At 35.4% G+C, this 26,624-nt stretch overlaps 1 protein-coding gene and 1 pseudogene across 4 annotated transcripts in view; one reads left to right on the top strand and one right to left on the bottom strand.

Moving 5' to 3' along the window:
• Positions 1 to 25,610, bottom strand: part of Nktr (natural killer cell triggering receptor) — a 45,299-nt gene extending 19,689 nt beyond the window's left edge. For 2 of the 4 annotated variants that reach the window (XM_026408073.2, XM_026408074.2), the window contains exons 1-6: positions 24,702 to 25,610; positions 24,461 to 24,538; positions 9,944 to 10,018; positions 8,621 to 8,728; positions 8,064 to 8,108; positions 6,249 to 6,336 (exon numbers count right to left, since the gene is read on the bottom strand). In XM_026408073.2, coding sequence (XP_026263858.1) covers positions 6,249 to 6,336; positions 8,064 to 8,108; positions 8,621 to 8,728; positions 9,944 to 10,018; positions 24,461 to 24,518 — 374 coding nt within the window. In that variant the 5' untranslated portion in view covers positions 24,519 to 24,538; positions 24,702 to 25,610. Of the gene's footprint in view, positions 1 to 94; positions 123 to 6,248; positions 6,337 to 7,730; positions 7,759 to 8,063; positions 8,109 to 8,620; positions 8,729 to 9,943; positions 10,019 to 24,460; positions 24,539 to 24,701 lie in introns of those variants that run through there. The other 2 variants (XM_077796283.1, XM_026408076.2) reach the window with 2 other exon arrangements.
• Positions 11,546 to 12,836, top strand: LOC113196266 (high mobility group protein B1 pseudogene; annotated as a pseudogene).
• Positions 25,611 to 26,624: the final 1,014 nt, after the last annotated feature.

Below are 26,624 nucleotides of genomic sequence, written 5' to 3'. Positions count from 1 at the left end.
TTTTCTTAAAATGTTTCAAAGCACATAACAACAGGCTTAAAGAGATAAAGGCAAAGAAAGAGAAAGAGAGAGCCTTAGAGTAATGAGACATTACCTTTGGAGCGCACGGTGTAACACTCTTTCTGTAAATTTTACACAAAAATGGCAAGAAATAAATTGTAATACACTTTTAAGACAAGACTGAATCTATGTTTTAATATCAATATAACTTTGAAATTAAATATTTTAGAGTTTAATGCAAAGCAAGAAAGCTTTTTAAAATGGAGGGCTCTAAATTTTCTTTCACAAAGGATATTTATGTAGAGATGATTTATGCTTAAAAAAAAGCACTGTGGTTAAAGTAGGAATCTGCTCAGATCATTAATAGTCTAACATAAAAGTGCTGATAGATAAATAGTGATTAACAAAACATTACATTTCCTTTCACAAGTCCCCCAAACTAAATAAGGCAACTAACATCTTCTTCAAATGAGAATAAAATTACTGAGTATAAGCATAAATATGCCCAGGAACAATTAACACTAGTCAAAAGTTAAAAAAAAAAAAAAATTCACTGGAAAAAACTGAGTTAAGATAATTCAAAATAAAGTTTCAAGGAACTTTTTACTAATCCACTTCTAATAATTAAAGAATCAACCATGTTTGTACAATTTGACCTTTTTGTCAGTTATACATACATCACAACAGACCACTTTCAGGAGGTGTTGAGTAAAGGTAACATACACTTTTAAGTCAAGTCACTGAACATACCAAAAAAAAATAATAAAGCAGCATAACTAGAATTTTAGGGATTTTCTCAGAGGATAAAAATGCAAGAGAGATGAAAGTATAAGAGTGGGGGCTGGAGATGTGGCTCAGCGGTAGCGCGCTCGCCTGGCATGCGGGCGGCCCGGGTTCGATCCTCAGCACCACATACCAACAAAGATGTTGTGTCCGCCGAGAACTAAAAAATAAATATTAAAAAATTCTCTCTCTCTCTCTCTCCTCTCTCACTCTCTCTTTATTTAAAAAAAAAAAAAAAAAAGAAAGTATAAGAGTGTACTGAAAGGAGACTGAACACCATAATATAAACTATAATCTTGGCTATAGTAAATAGTTTTCCTATCTAGTCTCTGATTTTCCATATTATAAAGACTTTTTCAAAGAAAACACACTGCTCAATTTTAACTGTAAATGTATCTACTACTACTACTTAGATTAAAAAAAAACCCTATTCTGCCATGGACAAAAAGCTTGATGGGTGCTTTAGACATATTAACTCCTGAAATATTTAAAAATAAGTTTTAATTTCTTGTAAATGACACATGGATTAGTGTCAAAAGAACATGTTTGAAAGAATGTGGGGTTTCATGAATACTGTAAAAAATAAGTACTCCACGTATAAAACAGTACAAAAAAAGGAAATAAAGATAACCTACTTCTAATTTAGCTTTTAACATGCAATTCTCTTATTTCAATTCCTGAAACTATGACACTGAACAGAAGAGGAACCAAACTATATCTAATGATGAAGCTTTTATTATGGCAACAGAAACTAACATAGTCACCTCACAGTGCTCTACCTATGTATCCCAAAGTCACCAAAATATAAGAGCTTTCTAAAATTCGGCACTAGTATTAAGGTAATCAAAACCATAAAAACTACTAGATACAAAATTTCTTCCATGTTGCTGATACATGTGCCACATAAACCCTAAGTAATATTAAGCCTGAATTTTAGGGATGATATTTGATAATCAGAGAAGCTGGCTTATAGGTTAAGACTCATGCACATCTGACAAATAAAAAAGGAAAAAAAGATTCACACACATCTTAGCTCATGGAAAACTCCAAAATTAACATGCAAAGGTTTAATCCCCAACCCCCAAAAAGGAAGGTTTAAAAAGTTAGAATTTCTCAGATTATTAACACTTACTAGCATTTTTTTTCCTCACATAAATTAATGATAAGTGGGTAAAAACAACATTTCTATCCTCAATCTACCCCCAAATGTTAACATAGCTTTAAAAAATGCCTTAAAACCAACTGCCCTTACCTCCCCCTTTGCTCTGGTATCCTGAAATGATGAGCACTCGCCTCTCATTCAGGTGGGTAGCCTCTTGCAAGTCTGTTTTTTAAATGATGTCAAACAATTCTAGAGCATCAAATTCCACTGCCCCAGCACACATATGCGCGCGCGCGCGCACGCGCGCTCGCTCGCTCTCTCTCTCTCTCTCTCTCTCTCTCTCTCTCTCTCTCTCTCGTTTTGTGACGGATAAAATGTAATAGGACTGAGGTGTAGTTCAGGACTAGAACACATGCCTAGCATGCACAAGGCTCTGGCTTCAATCCCCAATATTGCCTGTCTCCCAAACTGTTTAAGGGTCAAAGCTTGGCTTTTCTATATTATCTTGTTTACTTATATTTTTATAATTATCATGACTACTAACAGTAGCCAGCAACAGGAACTGTTCTCTAAAGTTCTGCAGGTTTCTTTACTCGATGGCTGTAACATAAAGCCTGCACAGACTAATATTCTTAAAGCAACTCATGGACTGCTGTTCCTGATTTAGATAAGATGGGCCTTAAGCTTCTTTGAGACACCTTTCAGACTGATGAAACTTAGGCAAATATAAACATTTCCTTCTGGCAAGACAATGTTTGCATATAAACATTCCACATATTCAGAAACTTGGGAGCATTTTACAAAGGATTTATTCTTTTTATGACAACTTCCACCCTACTTTTAAAAAGTAGGGACAGATACTTAACAAAAAAGAAAAGATAAAAAAGAACTCAAGGTATATAGGAAACAAAACATAACCAAGGCTTTTGATACCTAGTGTCCTATCTTAAAAAGGTCATTTAATGACAAAATATAAGCTATGTACCTAATCTTAATTCTGTCTTATTCCACATCTTTACCTTTTCAAATAATGCATATAAAACAGTAAAAATTAGATCCATAATTATTACTAACCAGCAAAAAGGAAAAAGGTTTCCCCAAATATCACTTTCTGAGCAAAATGCTTGCTGTCTCTAATACTTAACTAAATTCAGAACAGAGACATAAATAAAATTATGTAGCTTAAAGTTTGCAGCATTCTTTCCCTAACAATTTCTTTCATAATATGAATAAAGTTTCTATAATCTGGATTTTCCATGGTTCTTCTTCCTTATTTAGCATTACCTGTAGAATGAAAAGGTTGTTTTAGATGATTTCTAATTCTATTTCTACTCTAAGACTATGATTCTATGGCTTTTATTTATTTATTTTTGCAGAGCTGGGGATTGAACCCAGGGCCCTACACGTGCTAATTAAGCACTCTATTGCTGAGCTAAGTGCCCAACCCTTTCTATTTTGTTTTGAGACAAGATTTCACTAAGATACCCAGGCTGGCCTCTAACTCGCAATCCTCTTGCTTCAGCTTCCCAAGCAGCTTGGTATAGGTATGTGTCATACACCTAGCTTGAGGTCTTTGAATTCCTTTAAAAAATGCTTCAAATGAACAAATCATTGTTTCCTTAATGATTTGTGGAGACAGTGGCATATACCACTTATTTCATGTTTGAGAACTATTCCAAAAAGAATTCGTTTTCTTCTAAATAAGCCCCCAAAAGCAAAAGTCATTAAGACTAACCAGCAGCAGATATAAGCAGTTATTATAAAATATACAAATAGCTTTATAGAAGAAAATCTGACTTTCATCACATGTACAATTATCCCAGTCAAAGAAAGCAATATATGCAAAATTATGTTGAATAAAAATGACGTATGCCTTAGAAGGGGAGTTGTTAACTGTGTAAAACAAGAATTCACAAAGCACATGAATCCTTGTGCAACATTGTGCCAAGAATCACACTAACAGCACCAAATTTAGACCGTAGGAAATGCAGAACAATAGGTTTATAACATAAGCTACACTTAAGCAAAAATATATGAAAAGTCCTCATTAAGCCTATTAAAACATGAACTATAAAGGCAGTCCTTTTTAACATCGATTCTTTAGCTATCCTTTCTTTTTCAGATTTCAGAACTGCTGCTAAAGGTGTCCCTAGGAAGGGGTGTGGTAATAGGATAAAAGCCAGTGGGAAACCATCACTTAGCTTTATGACCATCACAGCTATTATCTGTGATAACATAACACAACTTAAACACTATACCATATACTTTTTTACTACTTTCAACTCCAAAAGGATTTGGGCTTGTGAACCATGAAGTTTCAAAGATTTGTTTTTTTATGGGTCACCATATCCACTTTACCTACTCTTTCCACAAATGCAAAGATGTGTTTTATTCAGAAATATGAATGTTAGTTTGATTTTATCCTGCAACTCATGATATTGGTATTTTCAGCCATCATAAGGAAAGAGCCCAAGCATAAGTTTCTTAAAAAAAAAAAAAAAAGGTGGATGAGGATTTTGTGTACACATGTACAAAATTACTCTTAACTGTCAAACTTTTTTCCAGAAATAAACTTCAGCCTGAATTTTCATGAGATAATAATAAGGAGAAAATTTTCTTTTCTTTCTTCTTCTTTTTTCGTTTTTAATTTTTTTAATGGTAGTGGAGGAACCCAGGTGCACTTTACCACTGAGCTCTATCCCCAGCATTTTTTTTTTTTTTTTAAATTTTTGCAACAGGGCTAAGTTGCCCGGTTGGTCTCCCGGGTTGCTGGGATTACAGGCTTGTACCACTGTACCCAGTGAAAATTTTCTTTTGATCACAAGTTCATAGTGCCACATGAAAATGAGTTTACAATTTTTAATCCTAACTTATTGATGTTAAATATTTGACAGTCCTCTTCAAAAATAGCAATCCAATATAAAAGTAGGCCATACTGAAAATAGTAATGGTTTTTACTAAACATTCCTAGAAAAGAGTTATTAACTAAATAACACAAAAATAAGATACTTCTGTGTTTTTTGAAGAGAATCTCGCAGACTATGTCTTAATTATTATGTGAAGTACAGCATCTTTAATTCACTTTGTAGACAAACTCATCTACATGTTGTGATAATGGCAAGAAGCTGCTGCTACCTGATAAATCAAATTCTAAATGTAAAAATATAAAAAAAGGAAATCTAAAAGAAACTTTAGAGCCCTCAGATGGTAGCTTCTTGACCAATGAATAGTTTTTCATGTTCAGAGTTCAGATAAGCTTAAAAATGGAAATGGGAAACCTCAGAGTAAACAGTTTATACATTAAGTCATTACAAAAAAGTTTTAAAAATATTTCTATTTTTTATTGGCCCTTAAGAATGTTAAGAATAAAAAACTACTCTAATAAACACATATTATAACTAATAAGCTATGGGATCAAAACAAGATACAGGAACAACTGTCTTAGGATTTTTTCCTGTATAACTTCAAGCATAATCGTCTTTTATCAGCTTTCCATTTTTAGGACATTCTTAGGAATAGAATGTCCCTTATCTGAACATTATCAGATCATGTTGAAAATCTATTTTTTTAGACAAATTTAAAATATGAGTTTATATGAATAATTTGGTCCTTTAAAGACAGGGAAGCGCCCTTCATACTCATCCATTCAGAAAGATGTCAAAGAAAATGTTTTCTGATAAACCATGAATAAAATATTTCTACAACGTATACAGGATAAGTGAGATTTACTTTCAATCAAAAGCATTAAACCTCATGCTGCACACAACTATCTTTATTCCATATGATGGGACTGTAATTAAAAATAGGTTTTAGAATACATTTAGACAAAAATTTAAATTTTTTAAAATGCTGGTTCAACAGCAAATCACCTACTTCCATATGACATCAGGAAATAATGGTACCTCTCTGAAAATTAGCTCAAAGAGCAACAGTAAGAGAGAAAAACAGGTATACAATGGTTTACTAAAACCAACTGCTTTCCATGCTGAGGGTACATCTATCTGGTCCTATACTATGAAGAATTTTTAAATGTGCATCAATAGTTTATATTCCAATCCAGTTTTCATAAACCAAGTTCTCAAATTTGGTAAGGGCCAAAGCCAATTTATTTTCTCACATCAACAGCATAAATAATATATATCTTTAAGTTACATTTTTTAAGTTCCATTCTTCAAATCCAGGATATATGCTGAATGCTGAGGTGGTTGTTAAAGATTACCAGTTACTATATAACATTAGAAATTAATAATAAAACCCAAGCTGACAGAATTTTAGCATTAAAGTTGCTTTAACTATACCATCTTTCTCATGAACAGCGCTTCTCTGTTTAGGAAAAGCTCATCTCTGAATTATGCCTACTCACATGAAAAACTGGGAACCATTGGTATGTTTCCCTCGATTTGCCATTGACAAAAGGAACGCTCTGTCATGTTTGAGAATAAAGTTTTCATCTGTTTGAAGAAAACACAAATACGTCAGTCTCCCAATTATAAGACACTTTTAAAGTAATGCTCAAGTAATAAATAGAAAGCAAAGGATGAAATTCCTCTTCTGGTCAGTACAGATACTTGACAATATTTAGGAAAAAATTTTTCAACTAATCAAAAAAGAGCATAAAAATGCCAAAAGATACTAATGAAAGCCTTAAAGAAAAGAACATATATTTAATATTTTATACAAACAGCCTTAGAATAGTCACTTTTTGTAGTAACATACTTGGCTAAGCAGTACATAAGCTGTTAACTTGCAGGAAAAACTAATAAGGAAATTTTTAGATAAATCTCTACAGTAAAATTCATTTCTTCCAAAATTTCCAATTAGCCTGCCAAATGTACTATATATGGGTGTTTAATAATCCTTTTATTTGTTTAATTTTCATATGGTAAATTATTATTCAACTGAGTTGAAGTTATATTATAAAAGCAAAAAGAATTAGATATTTTAAGTTTTAAGGACATGTCTAAATTAAGTATGTGCATTATCAATCAGATCACAAAATTATCTAAGGAATTAACTTTTGTAAAAATAAAAATTGAAATGGCAAAATACAATTTTAAGATATAAAAGTATCTGCCACAGGAACAACCACATTAAAGTGGCCTACAGCATTAAATTTAAATTGCTAAATGCAGATAGAACCAGCTAAAGAGCTGTTTCTTACTAATTCAGAGGAAAAAAAATCACCATAAAGATCACTTAGAGATCATATTAATTCCAGCAGAAACACCCTTATTAACTTAAAATTCCTTCTGACATTCATACAAACAAATCTTTCTTTAGAACAAACAGAAACATAGAAAACTTTAAAACATGATTACCTTGGGAACAGGCTTCTGAAAAAGAGTAGTAATCCATTTTCTCCCAAAGGAAATATAAAAGACTATTATAACACTGAAGCTTTTATAGCATTAAAACCTAGTAAAATTGGATCCCATTATAAATTTCTGCAACTGACTTTTCTAAGGCTTTTTGGGGCAAGTGCAATAGTTAGATTTATGCAAATGCTACTACTGTAGGAATAAAATACCATCATATATTTCTAGTATACAAAAGAAAACATACAAACCTTTGAGAAAGAAGAAAATACCAATTTTTATTCAAAGAAATTGCTTGGCTTAGGGGGAAAAAACCAGCTAGATTCTTTCCCCTGATATAGAACAAATAACTCATTGGGAAAGGAAAAAAAAGATACACATACACTTATGAAATAACATAAAATTATTTTCCAAGTCTTCAAGCAATATAGAAATCCAGCCACAACCTGACCCAGACTGTCCATAAATTTATTAGGAAGGGTGCAAGGGAACAGAATTGGAGTTTGTGTTACTGAGCTTTGTTCTCTTACCTTTTCATTTTGCAAAAGACCACATTCTCTATAAACAAAAGAATATGTTGACAGTTTTAGGCAGGAAGATAGGAGTTTTCATGAATATAGTTGCCTAACCTCCATGCTGAAAGTCATGTTTAACCATAAAGTTAGCCTTAATTAATCTTGTCAATTAAAAGTTATATTACAATATAATTTATCCCCAAATTCATGCAGATAAAGTATTTTCATGCAGCATTAGTTTCATGCAAAAAGTGAACTATAAGTAAACCTCTTTTCATTAAAAGTATATGACCAAACTTGCTTTAATATCAGAACTGAAACAAAAGACCATAAAATATTAGGCCTTACCTTTAAAATATCCACCATAAATTGATTCTCCACCTTTTCCATTACCTGTAAATAATGAGCTATATTAAGCCATCCTGAAAATTAAAAATGTACTAATACATATAGATTATTTTGAATGGTTTTAATTTGCTGAAGGAAACCGTGAACTTTATAAGTGGTACATATAACCATAACTTAAAGAGTCCTCAATTAACTTCATCTTTAAAATATTATAATATCATTTTTAAAAAATGACTCTAGGACCCACTATTTCAAGCATTAATCACACCAACAAAATTCTAGAGTAAATTCAATTGGACAGTACTTTGGCATTCATTTTAAGGGTATTTATCACATAATTGTAATATTACTAAAATAAACTACATAAAAAGAAGTTAAATGTCATAGTATCTTATGTTTTCATACATTTTGGATCCATAGCATTTGTCCATCCCACAACTATGCACCAACCATATAACATTTCAATTATTCTGTGATAAGATATTTCAATTAAAAAGCAATAATGAGATGCTTTAAAAACTGACAGATGGAATTGAGAACATAACTTTTAGCTCTACCTTCACTGAAATCCCCACCCTGAATCATGAAGTTTTTAACCACTCGGTGGAATGTAGAACCTTTATAACATAACTTCTTCCCAGTTGTTTTCCCAAGGCCTTTCTCCCCTGGGGGGAAAACAGAAAAAAATCGAAGTTTAGCTACAAACCCATCCTTCCAAGGAAAAGAACCAACCAATTATTCCACTGCCAAATCCCTCCTGTGTAGTTGGTATTTTAAGAGATAAAAAAAATAAATAAATGATGTGACAATTTAAAAACATACGTATACACACAAATCAAAGTAAACAATACAAAGCAGTTGTTAGCTCACACTCTACATGCTACAAGAGAGAAAACTGGGGATGTTTATTTCTCTATAAAAGAATGGGATCAAGGAAGTTGATGCAAAGATTGTGTGTGTGTGTGTGTGTGTGTGTGTGTGTGTGAAGAAGTATGAATTTTACATTTTTAGTTTGCTATTTCTCATTTTAAACTAATATTATCTCCATTTTTCTACTTATTTAGGACATAAATCCAGTTATACACAACAAAGAACAATTTTATTATGTTCTACCTCTCCATCTTCTAGCCTTAAATTTGTTTTTTTTCTTTTCTTTCTCTGTGTATATGTTTCTAGGGATTGAATCCAGAGAGCTCATTCTATTACTAAGCTAGATCTCCAACTCTTTTTACTCTTTATTTAAAGCAGGTTTCACTAAGTTTCCAGGGCTGGCCTCAAATTTACAATCCTTCTGCCTCAGTCTCCTAAGTAGTTGGGATTACAGGTGTATGCCATTACACTTGACTAGCCCTATACTGCTTCTGAAATCTGAAGTGCTAAATTTGTAAAATACTAAAATTTGTAAAGTTCTACCAAAACAAATCAATTTTAAAGTGTCTATTATTTTATAAACTACAATGTATAGAAGATTCCATCACATGAAGTAGATTCTTACTTTCTTTTTCATTTTTAAGACCATTTCTTTCTTTTCCCTCTTATGAAATGCTTTCTTAATCTCACATAGGGTAGTACGATTATGTTTTTGGTTGCAAAAGCCATTTCCAAAGACCTGTATTTTTTCAGGAAAATATCTATTCTGTTAAAGGTAATACTATGCCAGGAGAGGGAGAGGGAGGGGGAGGGGAGGGGAGAGGGAGGGGGAGAAAGAGAGAAAGAGAAAGAGAGAGAGAGAGAAAGGGAGAAAGAGAGAAAGAGAGAAAGAGAAAGAAAGAAAGGAAGGAAGGAAGGAAGGAAGGAAGGAAGGAAGGAAGGAAGAAAGAAAGGTAGGTAAGACTACATGCCATGACTTCTCATCAGAAATAATTTAAAAATTCACTTACCTGAGCATAGGCAAAGGAAGTTTTTGCATGTTTTTGGACATATGTCTGAGAAGAGCTGAAACATAATGCGACCAACTGAAATAAAACACATGGGGAAGAAAAACCAATAAGCAAATTGATTATATATACCAAATTATATATAGGAGAAAGAAAATAAATAATTTGAAAGTCCATTTTTCTAATTCTTTTTAATTTCTAAAGAGTTAGTGGGGAAGAATTTAACTGAGAGATACCAAGTAAAAAGAGTTCCACTGTTTTTGTTTGTGGTGCTGGAGATCAAATCCATTTGCTCTTTTTATTAATATGAAGCCAAAATCGTTCCAGTCCTAAAACTATAGAATGTTAAGTGTCTTTTTCAGGGGCCCTGAATATCATATCCCTTTTAGTACCTTACCTGAACTATGAACCATATTCAAGGCTTTTTTGTGGTGGTTGTGCCAGGGACTGAAACCAGGATCACATGCATACTGGGCAGGCATTCTACTAGTGACCCATACCCCACAGCCATCTTTTTTTTTTGTATCAGAGATTGAACCCAGAGGAGCTTAACCACTGAGCCAAAACCCCAGCCCTTCTTTTATTTCAGGACAGGGTCTCACTAAGTTGCTGAGGCTGGTCTCGAACTTATGATCCTCTTGCCTTAGTCTCCCTAGTTGCTGGGATTAGAGGCATGTGCCACTGCAACCAGTAGAATATTCCTTTTTTAAAAATATTTTTAGCTGTAGATGGGCATAATTCCTTTATTTATTTATTTAGTGGTGCTGAGAATTGAACTCAGTGCCTCGCACATGCTAGGCAAGCACTCTACCACTAAGCTACAACTCCAGCTCCCAGAATATTGTTAATTAACAGTTGCATAGCCTATAATTCCAGCAGCTCAGGAGAACTTGAAGTTCAAAGCCAGCCTCAGCAACTTGCCAAGGCCCTGTCTCAAAATAAAAAGTGAATAAAGGGCTAGGGATGTGGCTCAGTGGTTAAATGGCCTTGGATTCAATCCCCAGAACCAGCTTCTTGAACTGTACCACCCACACTTAATATTCATATTCTATTCCCCAAAAAAGCAGAAAGAGAACAGATCATGTTTCCCCAGAAGAACTAATACTTTCTGCAATAACTAAGAAATGAGAAGTCTGCAACTTTGATTTAACCGTGCCACAGAGAAATAAGTCACAAATTTGATCTCAGTGACTCCCTTACATTTGGATCTTAGCCCAAAGGCTGAGAAGTAATAAGTACTCCTTTAAACTCTTCAAAGCAGTTGAGACTGTATATGTAGACTATGTCCAATGCTATTTATCATATTATACACCAAAACTCAAGACAAGTTTAGAACACAATACACAAGCACACATTCCATTCACTGTGAGAGCAGTGATGCCACAAGTTAAAAGTGGTGTGATTGCTAGAAAATGGGAGAGAATGAGAGCTAATACTATCTTAACATAAAAAGTTTTACTTTAAAAAACTTACTTGAAAGGGTCTTAATAAAATTGGAAAAGGAGTTTTAATTTATAATTAGTCTTCGGAGTCCCTTTCCCCCTTATTTAACAAAATCTTTTTCTGTATGAATATTTTTATTTATTCAGATTTAATAGAGTCAGAATGAACTGTGGGTCAAATATAAGTCATATTTGGTACAGACACGAAATCACTTGATTTACTCTATGAATCATTATGGTTTTAATTTACTCCTGACCATCTCATTCAGTTACTTTAAGGGCAAAACAAACAGACTGCATTACAAATATCTCTAAAACGGGCTGGGGATGTGGCTCAAGTGGTAGCGTGCTCGCCTGGCATGCCTGCGGCCCAGGTTCGATCCTCAGCACCACATACCAACAAAGATGTTGTGTCCGCCGAGAACTAAAAAATAAATATTAAAAATTCTCTCTCTCTCTCTCTCTCTCTTAAAAAAAAACAAATATCTCTAATGGATAAGTGGTATCATAAATGACTTCATATGACAAGATTTTCCTGTCAACATTCTGAGCCTATAGTTTTAATGAAGCCAAAGTCTGAAGCAATTTCAAAAATTTGAAGCTGATCTTGAATAACGGAGGAAAAGGGGAAAATTTTTAAGTTAGGAATAATGTATATAAAGTCATGTCAGAATCTTGAAAAATCTATGTATCTATATTAAATATCACTTTTATGTATATTTTATACCAGTATAACAAAAGTATTTTTTTAATTGTTAATGAACCTTTATTTTATTTATATGTGGTGCTGAGAATTAAACCCAGTGCCTCGCCCATGCTAGGCAAGTGCTCTACCACTGAGCCACAACCCCAGCCCAACAAAAGTATTTTCATCAATCCTTATAATCTCTGGCAAAATTTCATCATACACGTTCTTTGTGCAAACATGTCGGGAGGAGCACAAGAAGCAGCACCCAGATGCTGCAGTCAACTTCTCAGAGTTTTCTAAGTGCTCAGAGAGGTGGAAGACCACATCTGCTAAGACGAAACAAAAATATGAAGACGTGGTAAAGGCAGACAAGGCCCTTTATGAAAGAGAAATGAAAACCTTTTTCCCTCCTATAGGGGAGACAAAAAAGTTCAAGGATCCTAATGCATCCAAGAGATCTCCATCAGCTTTCTTGTTCTAAGTATCACCTAAAAATCAAAGAAGAACATCCTGGCCTGTCTATCCACTGATGTCGTAAAGAAATTGGAAGAGGTGTAGCATAACATTGTTGCAGATGACAAGCAGCCCTATGAAAAGAGAGCTGCTAAATTGAGGGGAAAATATGAAAAGGATATTTCTGCCTACCAAGCTAAAGGAAAACCTGACAGGGCAAAAAAAAGGGAGTGTTTCAGGTTGAAAAAAGCAAGAGAAAGAAGGAAGAACAGTAGACAAAGAAGATAAAGAGTATAAAGAGGAATATGACTAAGTTGGTTCTAGTACAGGTTTTTTTTTCTTGTCTACAAAGTATTTAACCCCCCTGTATATAAGTCACTCCTTTTTTTAAAAATTTTAGTTGTACACAATACATTTATTTTGTTTATTTTTATGTGGTGTTTAGGTTTGAACCCAGGGCCTCGCGCATGCTAGGCGAGTGCTCTACCACTGAGCCACAACCCTAGCCTCTAAGTCACTCTTTTTAAGGAAAAAAATTAAAAGTGTAGGGCTGTATAAGGTTTGTGTTAAAACTATACAGGGTCCTTTTTTGTATACATACTGCCAAATGTGTCTTTAGATAGTCCTGTCCTGGTGGTATTTTTTCTTTTGGTTCTGGGGATTGAACTCAGGGATGCTTTACCAATGAGGTACATCCCCAGCTCTTTTTATTTTTTATTTTGAAACATGGTCTTGCTAAGATGCTGAGGCTGGTCTTGAACTTGTGATCCTCCTGCATCAGCCTCCCCAGTCACTGGGATTATAGGCACATGCCACCCTACCCAGCTTCCTGGTGGTATTTTCAATAGACACCAACTTTGTCTGGCACAGTATGCATGTTAAAAACTAGCATAGAAATTTAAAGCACGTTCTTGTTGGAGCATAGAACAAATTATGTATGGGAAGCTTTTTCATCTTCAGGTATCTTTGATACAGTTTATAGTGTTGTTTTTATTAAATGAATACCATTCTGTAATTGAAAAAAAAAAGTTGTCACAGTTTTGTTGAAATTCTGAATGTTTTGAAGTAAACACCATTTTTAAATTCAAAAACAAACAAACAACAATGACAAACTACCAAAATGCAGATCCTCAAAACAAGACAGGAAAAACCAAGATCCATCTACGTCAGGTTGTCAATCCTGATTCAACCACTAGGTGTCAGGAATAAAATCAGCAAGTACATAGACCAAGTAAAACTGAACATCACCTTGCAATATTTTTTTCTAGTCAAGCAACTCTAGAATAACAAGGATTGTTTAGAAAACATCATAGTAGTCACATCACATGGCTTAGTGATAGAGCTAAGGCTCATATGCTTTACTAGTTGAGCCTATACTGTTCTTACTAGACATTAATAGACATTATTTGCTTTTCTACAATCTGAGATGTATCTCTCATTTTTATTAGAGTAAAAGTATGTAAAAAAATAAATATTTTGAATGACTGAAGATATACAAGACTATTTCAAATTATTAAATAAATTGTATATCCAAAAGAAAAGAAAATATTGTAGGACATGACATATTATATAAGGCAAGAAAAGCACACTGCCCAACTAACTACAAACAAGGGTTGAGGATAAGAGCAAAGGTAGGAAAAGATCATACTGGCTAGGCAAAGAGCAAAAAAAGGGAAGAAATTAAGAAACAGGAGCAACATTTCAATAAAATCAGGCCAGTTGATCAAATAATTCTGTGTTATCTCAAAAACTCCAACAGTATACAAGACACAGTACCCAAATTCCAAGGAGTTCACATTTTAGCTAAGAATGACAAATAGAAATACAGTTGCTACACAACATGGCAAGCCATCAGTGGGATGAACAAAGTTTCCTTCTGCATTCATAGATTCAACCAACCATGGATGGAAAATACACTTTTTTAAAAAATTTTTTTTGGGGGTGTTGAGTTACCACTCAATACTTGAATAACACTCGAAACAAAATTATTCAAGGGCAGAGATTTATTTTTTTTTAATATTTATTTATTTTTTATTTTTTAGTTCTCGGCAGACACAACATCTTTGTTTGTATGTGGTGCTAAGGATCGAACCCGGGCCACACGCGTGCCAGGCGAGCGCGCTACCGCTTGAGCCACATCCCCAGCCCAAGGGCAGAGATTTATAAAATAAAACTTTCACAAATGAAGGAATACTTAAATATACAGATCAAAAAGATCACTGACTACCAGGAAAATTATTACAAGTGGAGCAACACCAAACAAGGCTTAATAAAGCTATTTATTTTCAGAGATACAAAAGAAAGAATCTTTTTAACATCTAGGCAGTAGAATCAAATTGCTTGCAAAGAAAAAAAATGTAAGGCCAGTTTCAAACACTTTATATTAGAAGCTGGAGACAACAGAGCACTATCTGCCATCTTCAAAGGAAGAATATGCTATGAACCAATAATTTTATAACTAGCAAAGGAAATATGATAATCAGATTTTATCTCAAAGAATATATTTGAATATGTAACTTTGAGATGAGTCAAAGAACTAATGAATAAGAAAGAACTAATAGGACAGGAGTACCATTGGGAACTGAGTCTACTGTAATACCAAATTAAACCTAAATAACTGAAAATTATTCTAAAAATATAGGGCTGGGGTTGTGGCTCAGAGTTAGAGCACTCACCTAGCATGTGGGAGGCACTGGGTTCGATCCTCAGCACCACACAAAAAATAAAGGTATTATTACAACTAAAAAAAAAAATTAAAAAAAAAAAATCAAACAGTTCAGCTGGGCGCAGTGGCACATACCTGAAATCCCAGAGGATTGGGAGGCTGAGGCAGGAGGATCCCAAGTTCAAAGTCAGTCTCATCAACTTAGCGAAACAACTTAGTGAAACCCCATCTCAATTTTTTTAAAAAACTAGGCCAAGGATGTGACTCTGTGGGTTTAATCCCTGGTGCCATAAATAAATAAATAATAAAAATCAAACAACCCAAAAGGATATAGAATGAGAAGTCTTGTTGCCATTCCCATAAACAGGTATTTGCTTTCACTAATCTCATGTGTGTTTCCTCCAGTTTATTTTCATACACGAGAAAGTATTATTTATTTTTGTATTTCTTCCTTTTAAAAAAAAGCTTGTTTAGTAGCGCATATATAATAAGTTTTATTTAATAATAAATTTAATTTAAATAAATTTATTTACTTAATAATAAATCATGAAAAACTTATTTTTATCTGCAATGTAAAAAATAAGTTAAATTGAAAGGACGCAATAAGGACTCACAGTGTCAAAAAACAAGAGGGGGTTGAGTTTTTGAAAAAAGACTACCTGTTGAACTCCATCTCACACTTCTGGAGTTCAACAGGTAGTCTTTGCTGAAGATGACAGAGTAAGTAAAGATTACACTTACTTAGACAAGTAACTACTTTTAGAACTAAAAATATATTACATATTTTTCCAGCTTCTATGACAGAAGGGGAACCAACCTATATAAAATGAAGGAAAAAAGAAAACAAACAAGAAATAAGACCAAAATAGCTCTGTGATTATTCAGCCAACTAAACTTTTTTCATGACTTGTCAATCAATACTGACTTTAAAAGTATTTTTAGATGATATAAACAAAAACTCAGAAATTATTGGCTCACATAATTAGATAACAAGGATATTTGTGCAGATTAGAGAATTAAAGATCCAGGATGTGAGGGATTAAGAGCAGATGTTAGAGCTGCCAGGTTTCAGGAGACAGTAAATACCATTGCTTTGTCCCAGTCAGTGCAAGAAGCCCAGAATATTTTCATTGGCAAATAAGACTAAAGATAAATTTAATCACTCAGGAAGATAAAGAGAAATAACAAAATTTGGGGAAAGAATTATACGAAAGCACAGATTACAACTCCATGCTAACACAGACTATAAAAGAAACCCAAGAAAGAAATTAAAATTGTTATTCAAAAGAGTGCTGTTAAATAACTTCAGATAATCGTTGAACTATTTTTAATCTCCAAGTAACACTAAAGTGTAACTGTTTCAGAGCATAGAAAAAGATGAAAAGCTTAACAAATTTTATTAAACAAAATAAGAACTAAAACCAAAGACAATCTATAAAACAAATTAAGACTTGGGTGGCTAAGGCAAGAGGATCACAAGTTCAGTGCCAGCCTCAACAACTTAGTGAGGCCCTATGTAGCAAGACCGTCTCAAAATTTAGAAAATAAATAAATAAAAAGGGCCGGGAATGAAGCTCAGTGGTAACAGTCCCTGGGATCAATCCCCAGTACCAAAATAAAATAAAACCCCCTAAATATTAATCTCATTTAAAAAGATATACCATTTATATTAAGAAATCTATTAATAAAATTGAAATGAAGGAAAAACTTTATAAAATCTTATGATATAAACCAAAACAGAATTTAATGAAATTCAACAATCATTCCTGGGTATAACACACATTCTCAGATACTCTTCAAATCATCAGCCAGCATCATATTTATTGGTAAAACACTAGTTTAGCATTAATTCTATTAAAGTTAAGAACAAGTGCTTGTTAGCATACTATTATTTAATGTTCTAGAAGTTCTAGCCAACATAAATAGAAAAAAGAACAATGTGACTGACATACAAATTAAAAAGCATTTGTGTTATTATTTTAAGAATATTAACTATATACCTGGAAAACTCAAAAGAACCAATTGAAATAGTAAAAGAGATAATGAAGTTGTTATTTAACCTAAGACCAACAAGAACTAATCAAAAAACAGAATAAAAAAAAAAATCACATCCTCTATAACCACAAAAAACATTCTAGTTACATAAAAGTACAAGACAAAATTACAACAACTGAGAGGCTTTAAAGGCAATTTGAATAAAAAAGAAATACCTTCTTCTTGGATAAGACTCAAAATTGCAAGTATGGCAAAACCCCCCTAAAGTAACCCATTTTAATTTAATCACAACCTACAAAAATACTAATGAGATTTCTGGAGGAACTTAACAAAATTATTCTGAAAGCTTTGGGGGAAAAAATGAACATGCAATTTCCTTCTTTTTGAACATTTTTTAAAAATATTTTTTAATTGTTTATGGACCTTTATTTTATTTATTTGTATGTGGTGCTGAGAATCGAACCCAGTGCCTCACGCATACTAGGCAAGCGCGCCACCACTGAGCCACAACCCAGCCCAGCCCCCTTCTTTTTGAACTTTTTATTTTGAAAATTTTAAATCTACAAAAATGTTTCACCATATTTACTTTATTTCTCCCTTTCTACACATACTTTTTTTTTTTCTGAAATAAACCAAAGGTTAAAGACACAACATTCATCCTTAATTACTTTAGCATATAGTCCTAAAAAATATAGGTATTCTCTTGGGCTGGGGTTGTGGCTCAGTGGTAGAGTGCTTGCCTAGCATGCATGGTGTACTGGGTTCGATCCTCAGCATCACATAAAAATGAAATAAAGATATTGTGTGAAAAAGAAAGAAAGAAAGAAAGGTAGAAAGGTATTCTCCTACTTAACCTCAATGCTATAATCACGTCCAAGAAATGCTAATCACAATATAGTCTAACACATGTTGTAGCATTATTAGGAATAAAGTATTGGGGTTTTCCCTGGTTCCTGACCAAGTGCTCCTAAAACCCTCATAATTTGGTCTTTCTCTCCAGTTTCTGATAAAGAGCTTCAAAATCCCTTGGAATTTTCTGGGTGATAGAAGCATCTTTTGGTCTATAGAGGCAACTCTTGGCACAGCTTCAGGAGCATTAGGAGGGTTACTGGTTACCATAAAGATTACGCCACAGACCCATAACTTTTAGCCCCACTCCCAACCATCAAGAAAGGACAGGGGTTCAAGATTAAGTAATAATTTATTGATCTATTTGATGAAACCTCCATTAAAACACCTAAATAAGAGTTTGCAGTTTCCAGGTTGGTGAGCTCAGTGAGGTCTTCAAAGAGAAGGCATAAAAGGTCCACACACTCCCTACCCCCATACTTCACCATGTGTATCTCTCCTATTTGGAAATTGCTTCTGAGTTGTACAAGTAACAACCTATTTGGTTGTTGGAGTAGGCTGAGTTGTGACCTGCTGTAGCAGATTATCAAATCCAAGCAGAGGGTTGTTAAGATTCCTTGATTTACAGCTAGTTGGCCATAAGCTATGTGCCGCCCAGAACTTGGCACTGGCATCTGAAGTCTTGTGGGAATGAGTCTTTCAACTCTAGGTAGAGAACGTCAGAATTAAATTGAACTGTTGGTGTTAGAGGACTAAAGAACTCATTGCTATAGGAAAAAACTCACTGTAGTCCACATTCAAATTTACCCAACTCCCTCCACAATGGCCTTTATATCTTTTTTCTTTTTGTTTTAACCTTCTCATTTTTTTTAAATGGTTGAATGAATTTTATTGTTTGGCTAAACTGAATTTTCAACCAACCCTCACTTGATTAGCACTTGAGTTTCTTCTAGGTTTTTTTACTTTTTATTTATTTATACTTTTTTGTGGGGGGACGCTACGGATCAAACCAAGGCCTTTATGCATGCAGGCAAGCAAAGCACTCTACCACCAGTACCCCCACTCCCTTCTACAACTACTTTTAAAATCCAGCAATCTGATCAACCATTACATTTTAATTTAATTTACATGCTTTGGACTCTTAATCTAAAATAGTCCCCCATCTCCATCTATTTTTTTGCACCCCATCAGGAAAGCCCATATCAGTCTGACCCATTATGTAATGTTAAAATATTAGCCAAGTCCTAGTTGTAAAGGTATTCACACCATTTTTAAACTACTCTGTGGGATAATACTTTCAACCTATGAGCACGTTATATTCCAAATAACTATTCACCAAATGGTGTTACATTCCAAAAAAGCTTTTCACTGATGATCCTTTTCTGAACTAATGATTACACTTGGGGTTGCAAAATAATGATTCTTCTGATTCCATCATTTCTTCTATATTTATCCATCTTGAAATCTATTAAGAACACCACCTAATAGCTGGGCAGGTGGCCCACACCTGTAATCCCAGCGGCCCGGGAGGTGATTTCAAAAAGGCAACCTTAGCAACTTAGCAAGGCACTATGTAATTCAATGAGACCCTGTCTCTAAATAAAATATAAAAAAGAAAAAGGGCTGGGGATGTGGTCAGGAGCCCCTGGGTTTAATCCCTGGTACCAAAAAACAACAACAACAACAACAAAAAACTCACCACCCATCTGCTTCATGTCAAGATTAACCAAGAAGCAAAGAGTCTGGGTCCATCGACAACCCTGATATGCTGAGTGAGTGCTATTTCAGAGAAAAGTTAACACTTGCATCTAGTTTAAGTCAGTGACATTTCGTCTTCATGTTAGCAATCAACCCTATCCTCCAGGTACCTTCTTATGCTACAAAGCTAATAAAAGTGGTTATATGATACCTAATTTATGTTTGATTATAAACATCGCTTAATTATGAATCAGGCCTCAATTGTGCAAGTATACATAGTTAAGGTGGAAAAACGGAATTTAAGGTTTTATTCTGTAGCAATTAGTCTCTTGAACTTCAAGATATTATCTTAAAAATATAATCTTAAAGTTGGGATCTATATGTAACAGGGCTTACACAGGAGGCATTCACAATTAGGGATTTTGAATGCAAGTTTTGACATAATTTTTAAAGTATTCCTCAGATCTAGACAACTTTGTCAGTAATAAATCTTTCCCCCTCTAGCCTGATCTCTTTCTACATATTTAAAGAAATCTTTTTAGTTTCAATCTGCTTTTATTCCCAGTAGATTAAGTATTTGCTAAACACCTGACCATCTGTGTAAGTACTGAGGTCTACCAAGAATTCAGGCTGAACTGTACACTCTGGAATGCTTTAAGACTCTCCAGAACAAGACAAACCTTGGTTTTCATTCTCCTCAAACTCTTACAAAATGATGTACAATTCCTATAAGGAACCATATTAGAAAGTCTGCATCACTAAAGCCATAATTCCCTTTGCAACAATCCTGACAGATGAATACCAATCTTTGTCAAAAAATAAAAGCACAGGGAGTCAAATAAAGAAAAGCAGGCATTTTATATTAAAGGTAGAAATGGAGAGAAATCTTTGACTATACATTTCTTGGAGTCTTGAAAAAGAAAGGGGAAAGAAAAAGGAAGGTATTAAGAATAAACTTTCCCCTTTCAAAATTCCAGTAAAAAACTAATGTGTTTGCCTACAATACCCATCTCTCCAAGCCAGATTCTTTAAAAAAATAAAATTTTTTAAAACTCTCTCTTACAGAAACCTAAAACAAGCCTCTGCTTAACGTGAAGAAACAGCTTAATCAACAAGGGTCTAACTGCATAGAAAAGCCCTTCACTGACTCAGTGAATATGCAATAATTGAAGCAATTTTTGGAAAAAAAGTCAAAAAACTTTAAAAAAATCAGATATTGTGCTCAGGTACTTTATACAAACAGTATCTTTGCAAGAGTATGAAATCAGAATTTTAAGAAATGCTGCATTATCAAAAGTCATATATACAATTGAGTATATCCATGGGAAAATGGAAGTTGGGGAAGATAAGGGAATTTCAAGTTACAGTAAGAATTATTTCTCATTAGGAATATCAGTAATAAAGGCATGTTTTTAGCTATAGGTGTATGTTATAAAATCTGAACACTACTAGGAAAGTCCTACAATTGACTGCATCTCACTTGTGTGTGCCTCCTTTCCTCTCATGGTCATTAGCAAGCATAGTGGCCTTCAAATTGCCGTCTGGGTAAGAATGACAGGGCTGTCCAACTGCCATTCTCTTCTCATGCCATTAGTATCCCATATGGGTATCTGATTGTGTTATATAATAATTTGCTTAATTAAAATTGTGCTCCTTAGTTAATAAATCCCATTAAAAAAAACCTCAAATGGGCTGGGGATGTGGCTCAAGCAGTAGCGCGGTCGCCTGGCATGCGTGCGGCCGGGGTTCAATCCTCAGCACCACATACAAACAAAGATGTTGTGTCCACCGAAAACTAAAAAATAAATATTAAAAATTCTCTCTCTCTCTCCCCTCTCTCACTCTCTCTTTAAAAAAAAAATAATAATAACTCTTCTCAACAACTTAATTATATAGACACTATTATTACATAGAAATTCTATTTAACTCATGAGCATATAGAACCGTGGGAGGTCATTTAAATATAATAATACAAGTCCATCACATCCACTATTCATAAACTTATAACCCAAGGTAAGTTTGGACAGGGAAATGCATTTCTCTTGTTCCTTTGGTACAAATCAGATTCTATAAGCCTCCTACAAAATCTTAACTATTTTCAATGTGAGTCTAAAGGTTAAAGGGTAATTGTAAACTGCCCTACTGCTATCTTTAGAATCAATGAAGACAAAAGTATATAGTACTTCCATTTTACAAGGAGGTTAACTGGCTCAACCAAGGTCAAATACAAGTGGTACTAAAACATTCCTGACTACTATATTACCTTTTAAAACCAATTTCTTGGAATCATTTCCAAATACTTTACAATGTTTACTAAGTGCACATTTTGAGTCTGTGAGTTTTAGTAAAGTAAAAACTATATTCAACTGTCTTCCCATTTTCATCTATTTTGATAAACTTTGAGGAAATTATGATATTACTCTCAGACCTATATAAAGAAAAGAAATTCCAAAGTCAAAGTTCTTTAAAGAAACGACCCTTTCATTATGGTAGATGCCTGTAATCCCAGTGACTTGGCAGGCTGAGGCATCACAAATTTGAGGCTGGCTTGAGCAATTTAGCAAGACCCTGTTTCTAAATAAAAAACAATCTGGGGATGTAGCTGGGTGATAGAGCACCCTTGGGTTCAATCCCTAGTAGCAAAAAGAAAAGAAATTAAAACACTTATTTATAATTCGTTAGTCAAAGACTAAGTATCAAAGAGAATTTAGAACATATCAAAATTTGTGGGTTGCATCTAAATTTTCTTCTATAATTGTACAATTAAATATATTAGAATGCAAAGTATCAAGTCAATGATCTAAGTTTTCACTTAAACTAGAAAAAAAACAAAATAAAGTAAGTATTAGAAAGGAAATGATAAAAAACAGAAGTTGATGAAATTGAAATACACAAAAAATGTTAAAATCAAAATCTGAATATAAAAACTGGTAAGTTCTAGGCAAATTAACAAGGATAAAAGACAAAACAGGTACAAATTATCAATATTAAGAATGAAAAAGGAAATATCAGTACAGCTGTGCAGAACCACTCTATGGACACTATGGACATAAATTCAACAACTTAGATAAAATGCACCAATTTCTTAAAAGCCAAACTACTAAAACTCACTCAAGAAGAAATATTTATTTATTTATATGTGGTTTATTTATATGTGGTGCCTCACATATGCCAGGCAAGAGCTCTACCACTGAGCCACAACTCCAGCCCCAGAGTTCTGCTATTTTTTTTTTTTAAAGAGAGAGTGAGAGAGGGAGGGAGGGAGAGAGAGAGAGAGGGAATTTTTTTAATATTTATTTTTTAGTTTTCGGCGGACACAACATCCTTGTTTGTATGTGGTGCTGAGGATCGAACCCGGGCCGAACGCATGCCAGGCGAGCGCGCTACCGCTTGAGCCACATCCCCAGCCCGAGTTCTGCTATTTTTAATTCTTAAAAAGAACACTGTTACCTGGAGCATGGATTCACTATAAACAAAAAAAAGATCCTGCAAGGCTCAAAATATTTGAAAAGAAAAAGAGAAGTAGGGCTGGGGGTGTAGGTCAGTGGTAGAGCTCTTGCCTAGTATGCATAGGATGGCCCTGGGTTCCATCTCTAGCAAAGGCAGGGGATAACAAAATTTCTGAGATTATTCCTTTGCTCCAAACTTTTAATCTTCCCATCTCACAGGGTTAAGGTCCTACAGGTCTTTTCCTACTAACTCTTCCCTATTCTCCAGTCACACTGAGCTCCTTGCTATTCCTTTAAAAGGCCAAGTACACTCCTCCTCAGGGCCTGAACTGTTTCCCTCTACCAGGAATGCTCTTCTTAAAGATATCCAGATGGTTCACTTCCTCATCTGTTTAAATGTTATCTTCCCAAAATGGCCTTATCTCACATCTCAGTACCCCTTTTACTAGTCATGTATCTTCCCCCTAGTTTATTGTCTCTGACCTCAACAGAAAACAAACTATAAAAGAAAATGCCTTTGTTTTATTCACTGCTATCTCTAAATAGTCTAGAACAGGAACAGGATCTCATAAGAATGTGCAGAACAAGATGTTGCACAACGATGGCATACATGCCTCCAATCAAAACCTGGCAGAAATCAAAAAGAGCGAAGAAAACGGTTTAGAACCCTGCACGCTCTGCTACTTAGAATGAAAATGACTACCTTTTAAACGAAAATACTTTAAAAAAGAAAAACCTAATGAATGGGTGTATTCCTAAAGACAAAAAATATTAATGCTAAGCACCTCCATGCTGCAATTTCGCTGGCTTATCACACAAAACGATCCCTGAGCCATCTTTCCAGAAACTAAGAAACTCTAGGTATAAAGATTCTTAAAGGGAAATAGAAGGGGAGTTAACGAATTAATGATATATAATCGCTAGGTAATACAGAATAAAAAGAGTCCAAACTTCCGAGTACAGAGCAAACTACCCCAAATCGGAATCTGCAAGGCTTGCCCCCTGGAGTCACTTGGAAGCAGAAATTTTCTATTTTGGGCGGCAGGCTGGGTATGAGGACTAGATCCGGAGGAGCAGGGGGCGTGGGGTTTAGGAGAAAGAGGCCCGAACTCCGAGCTGGAGGCTGTGTGCTGAGCGGGGCTAGACTCCTCTCCTTTCATTTTCTTGCAAGAGAAAAGGGAAAGTTGATTGCGCTCCCCGCTCCCCAAAAGGCCTGGGCGAGGGCTGGTGAGGCTGACCCTCCCCTTGCGCTAGCCAGCAAGGCCACGGCGGCCGGCTCACCCGGCTCACGGTTGATCTCGATGTCGAAGTGGCACTGCGGCCGGTCCTGAGCCCCCATCACGACGGCGGCGGCAAGAGCTGGAGAGAGGGGAGGAGAGCAGTCAGGGCGGGCGCCGGGGCGGGGCGGGGCGGAGCCGCGCCACGGTCGCCTCGCGCGGGCCGGTCGCGACCGCGCGGAGGCCAGATCGGCCCTCCAGCCCCAGCCTCCCAGTTCCCAGGAGCGCGCTCATAGGCTCGTCACCTGGCTGGCTCCAGGCTGAACCACTCCGCGTCAGCAAAGGAGAAAATACTGCCGCCGCCGCCAGACCCCAACGCCACTAACGGAACGCCGCCTCCCTACCCCGGGCCGGCCTCCCAGTGCCACGCCAAACCCCGCGAGAAACGGAAAAAATACCGCGAGAAGTGGGTGGATAACCGTACGGGGCAGCCGGAGGCGGTTCCGTACTGGGCGTAGCGGGAGCGCTTCGGAAGGCTTTAGTGGGCTCTCCAGTATTTGCGTGGATCCTTTCTGCCCCACCCTTTGGAACCAGTCGGCCAATCTGGGAGGCTTGGACGCGCCGGCGCTCTTTACTGCTCCTTACTCTGGGGGAGCGGCTGCGCTTTCCCTAACATCGCGAGACTTCCTGGTGGTAGAGTTCTGTGAATGTGCGGAGAAAATCGATGAAGTTTAATGAAGCAGGTGGCATTGTGGCCGGTTTTCTTTTTTCGCGAGTAGTAGTTATAACTATATGGTACTGTTAGGTCGACCGGCCCACTTTAAAGGCCTTTCAACTGAGGAGTGCGTTCATTTCTGGCCTGTCGGGGGTAGTTCCTGGCCGTACGCTCACTGAGAATTCTGCAGCTTTTGTGAATGGTCAATTCCAGTCTTTTGCCCATTTTTTAAAAAATCTATCTCTTCGTCTTCCTATTGAGTGTAAAAATTCTAAACACAAATGTTTTATCAGGTGGATATATGTATGTTCCAGATACAAATCTTTTGTTGGACACATGATTGCTAATACTTTCTCCCATTATTTTGACTTTAAGCTTTTAGTTTAGTTGCTTTTCTTTTGTTGTTTGTGCTCTTTTTGTGCTCAGAATTCTGCCTGTCCCAAGTTTACGAAGATTATTTTCTCCTGTTTTCATGTGGAAATTTCAGTTTTACTTTTTGTTTAAGTCTGCTGCCTCCCCACCCCACCCCTACCCGACCCGGGTACTGAGATTTAAACCCAGGGACGCTTTATCCCCACCCCGTTTCATTTTTTAATTTTAAAACAGGGTCTCACTAAGTTGCCAAGGCTAGTCTGGAACTTGGCGATCCTGTTCCTGCCTCATCCTTCCCAGTGGTTGGAATTACAGGCATGTGCCGCTGTGCCCGGCTGAAATTTTTTGTTTGGGTGCTGAGGATCAATCCCAGTACCACACGCATGCTGTGCAAGCACACTCTTCCACTGAGTCCCATACCCAGTCCTTAGAATTAATCTTTCTTATGGTGTCAGGATTTGGAGTTCACATTTTCCTGGAGGGATATACAATTATTGAAAGGGCTATATTTTTTAATCCCTACCACTCGGGAGGTTGAGGCAGGAGGATTGCAAGTTTGAAGCCATCTTAGAAATTTAGTGAGATCCTGTCTCAAGAAAAGGCTGAAATGTAACTTAATGGCAAAGCCTCCCTGGGTTCAATCCCCAGTAACAAAAGAAAAGAAAAAGCTTTCTTTTATTTATACATTGAATTTTATTTATACATTGAACACCTTGACTTGTGGTGTATCTATTTCTTGACTCTTCCATAGATTCATGTGTCTATATCAGTGTCACATTATTTTTGTAAAATTGCTTTTTAAAATTGTAAAGTATGCATTACAGAAATTTTAGCATTTTAACCATTTTTAAGTGTATAATTCAGTGGTGTTATGTACATTCACGTGTGCAACCATTACCACCACCACGTTGCAGAATTGAAGCTCTGTACCATTAAACACCTCCCCCTCCCCAGCTCCTTGCAAACACCCTTCTATTTTCTGTCTATAAATTTGACTACTATAATTACCTCAAATGAGTAGAATCATACAGAACTTTTCTTTTGTGACTGGCTGATTTCATTTAGCAAAACGTCTTCAAATTTCATATATGTTGCTACATGTAAAAATTCCAGTTTTTGAGGTTATTGTGTTTATATACCA

Source organism: Urocitellus parryii, chromosome 3 (genome assembly GCF_045843805.1).
Source record: "Urocitellus parryii isolate mUroPar1 chromosome 3, mUroPar1.hap1, whole genome shotgun sequence".
NCBI lineage: Eukaryota > Metazoa > Chordata > Mammalia > Rodentia > Sciuridae > Urocitellus > Urocitellus parryii.
The sequence above is the reverse complement of the archived record's forward strand: the minus strand, read 5'-3'. Positions and strand labels throughout refer to the sequence as shown.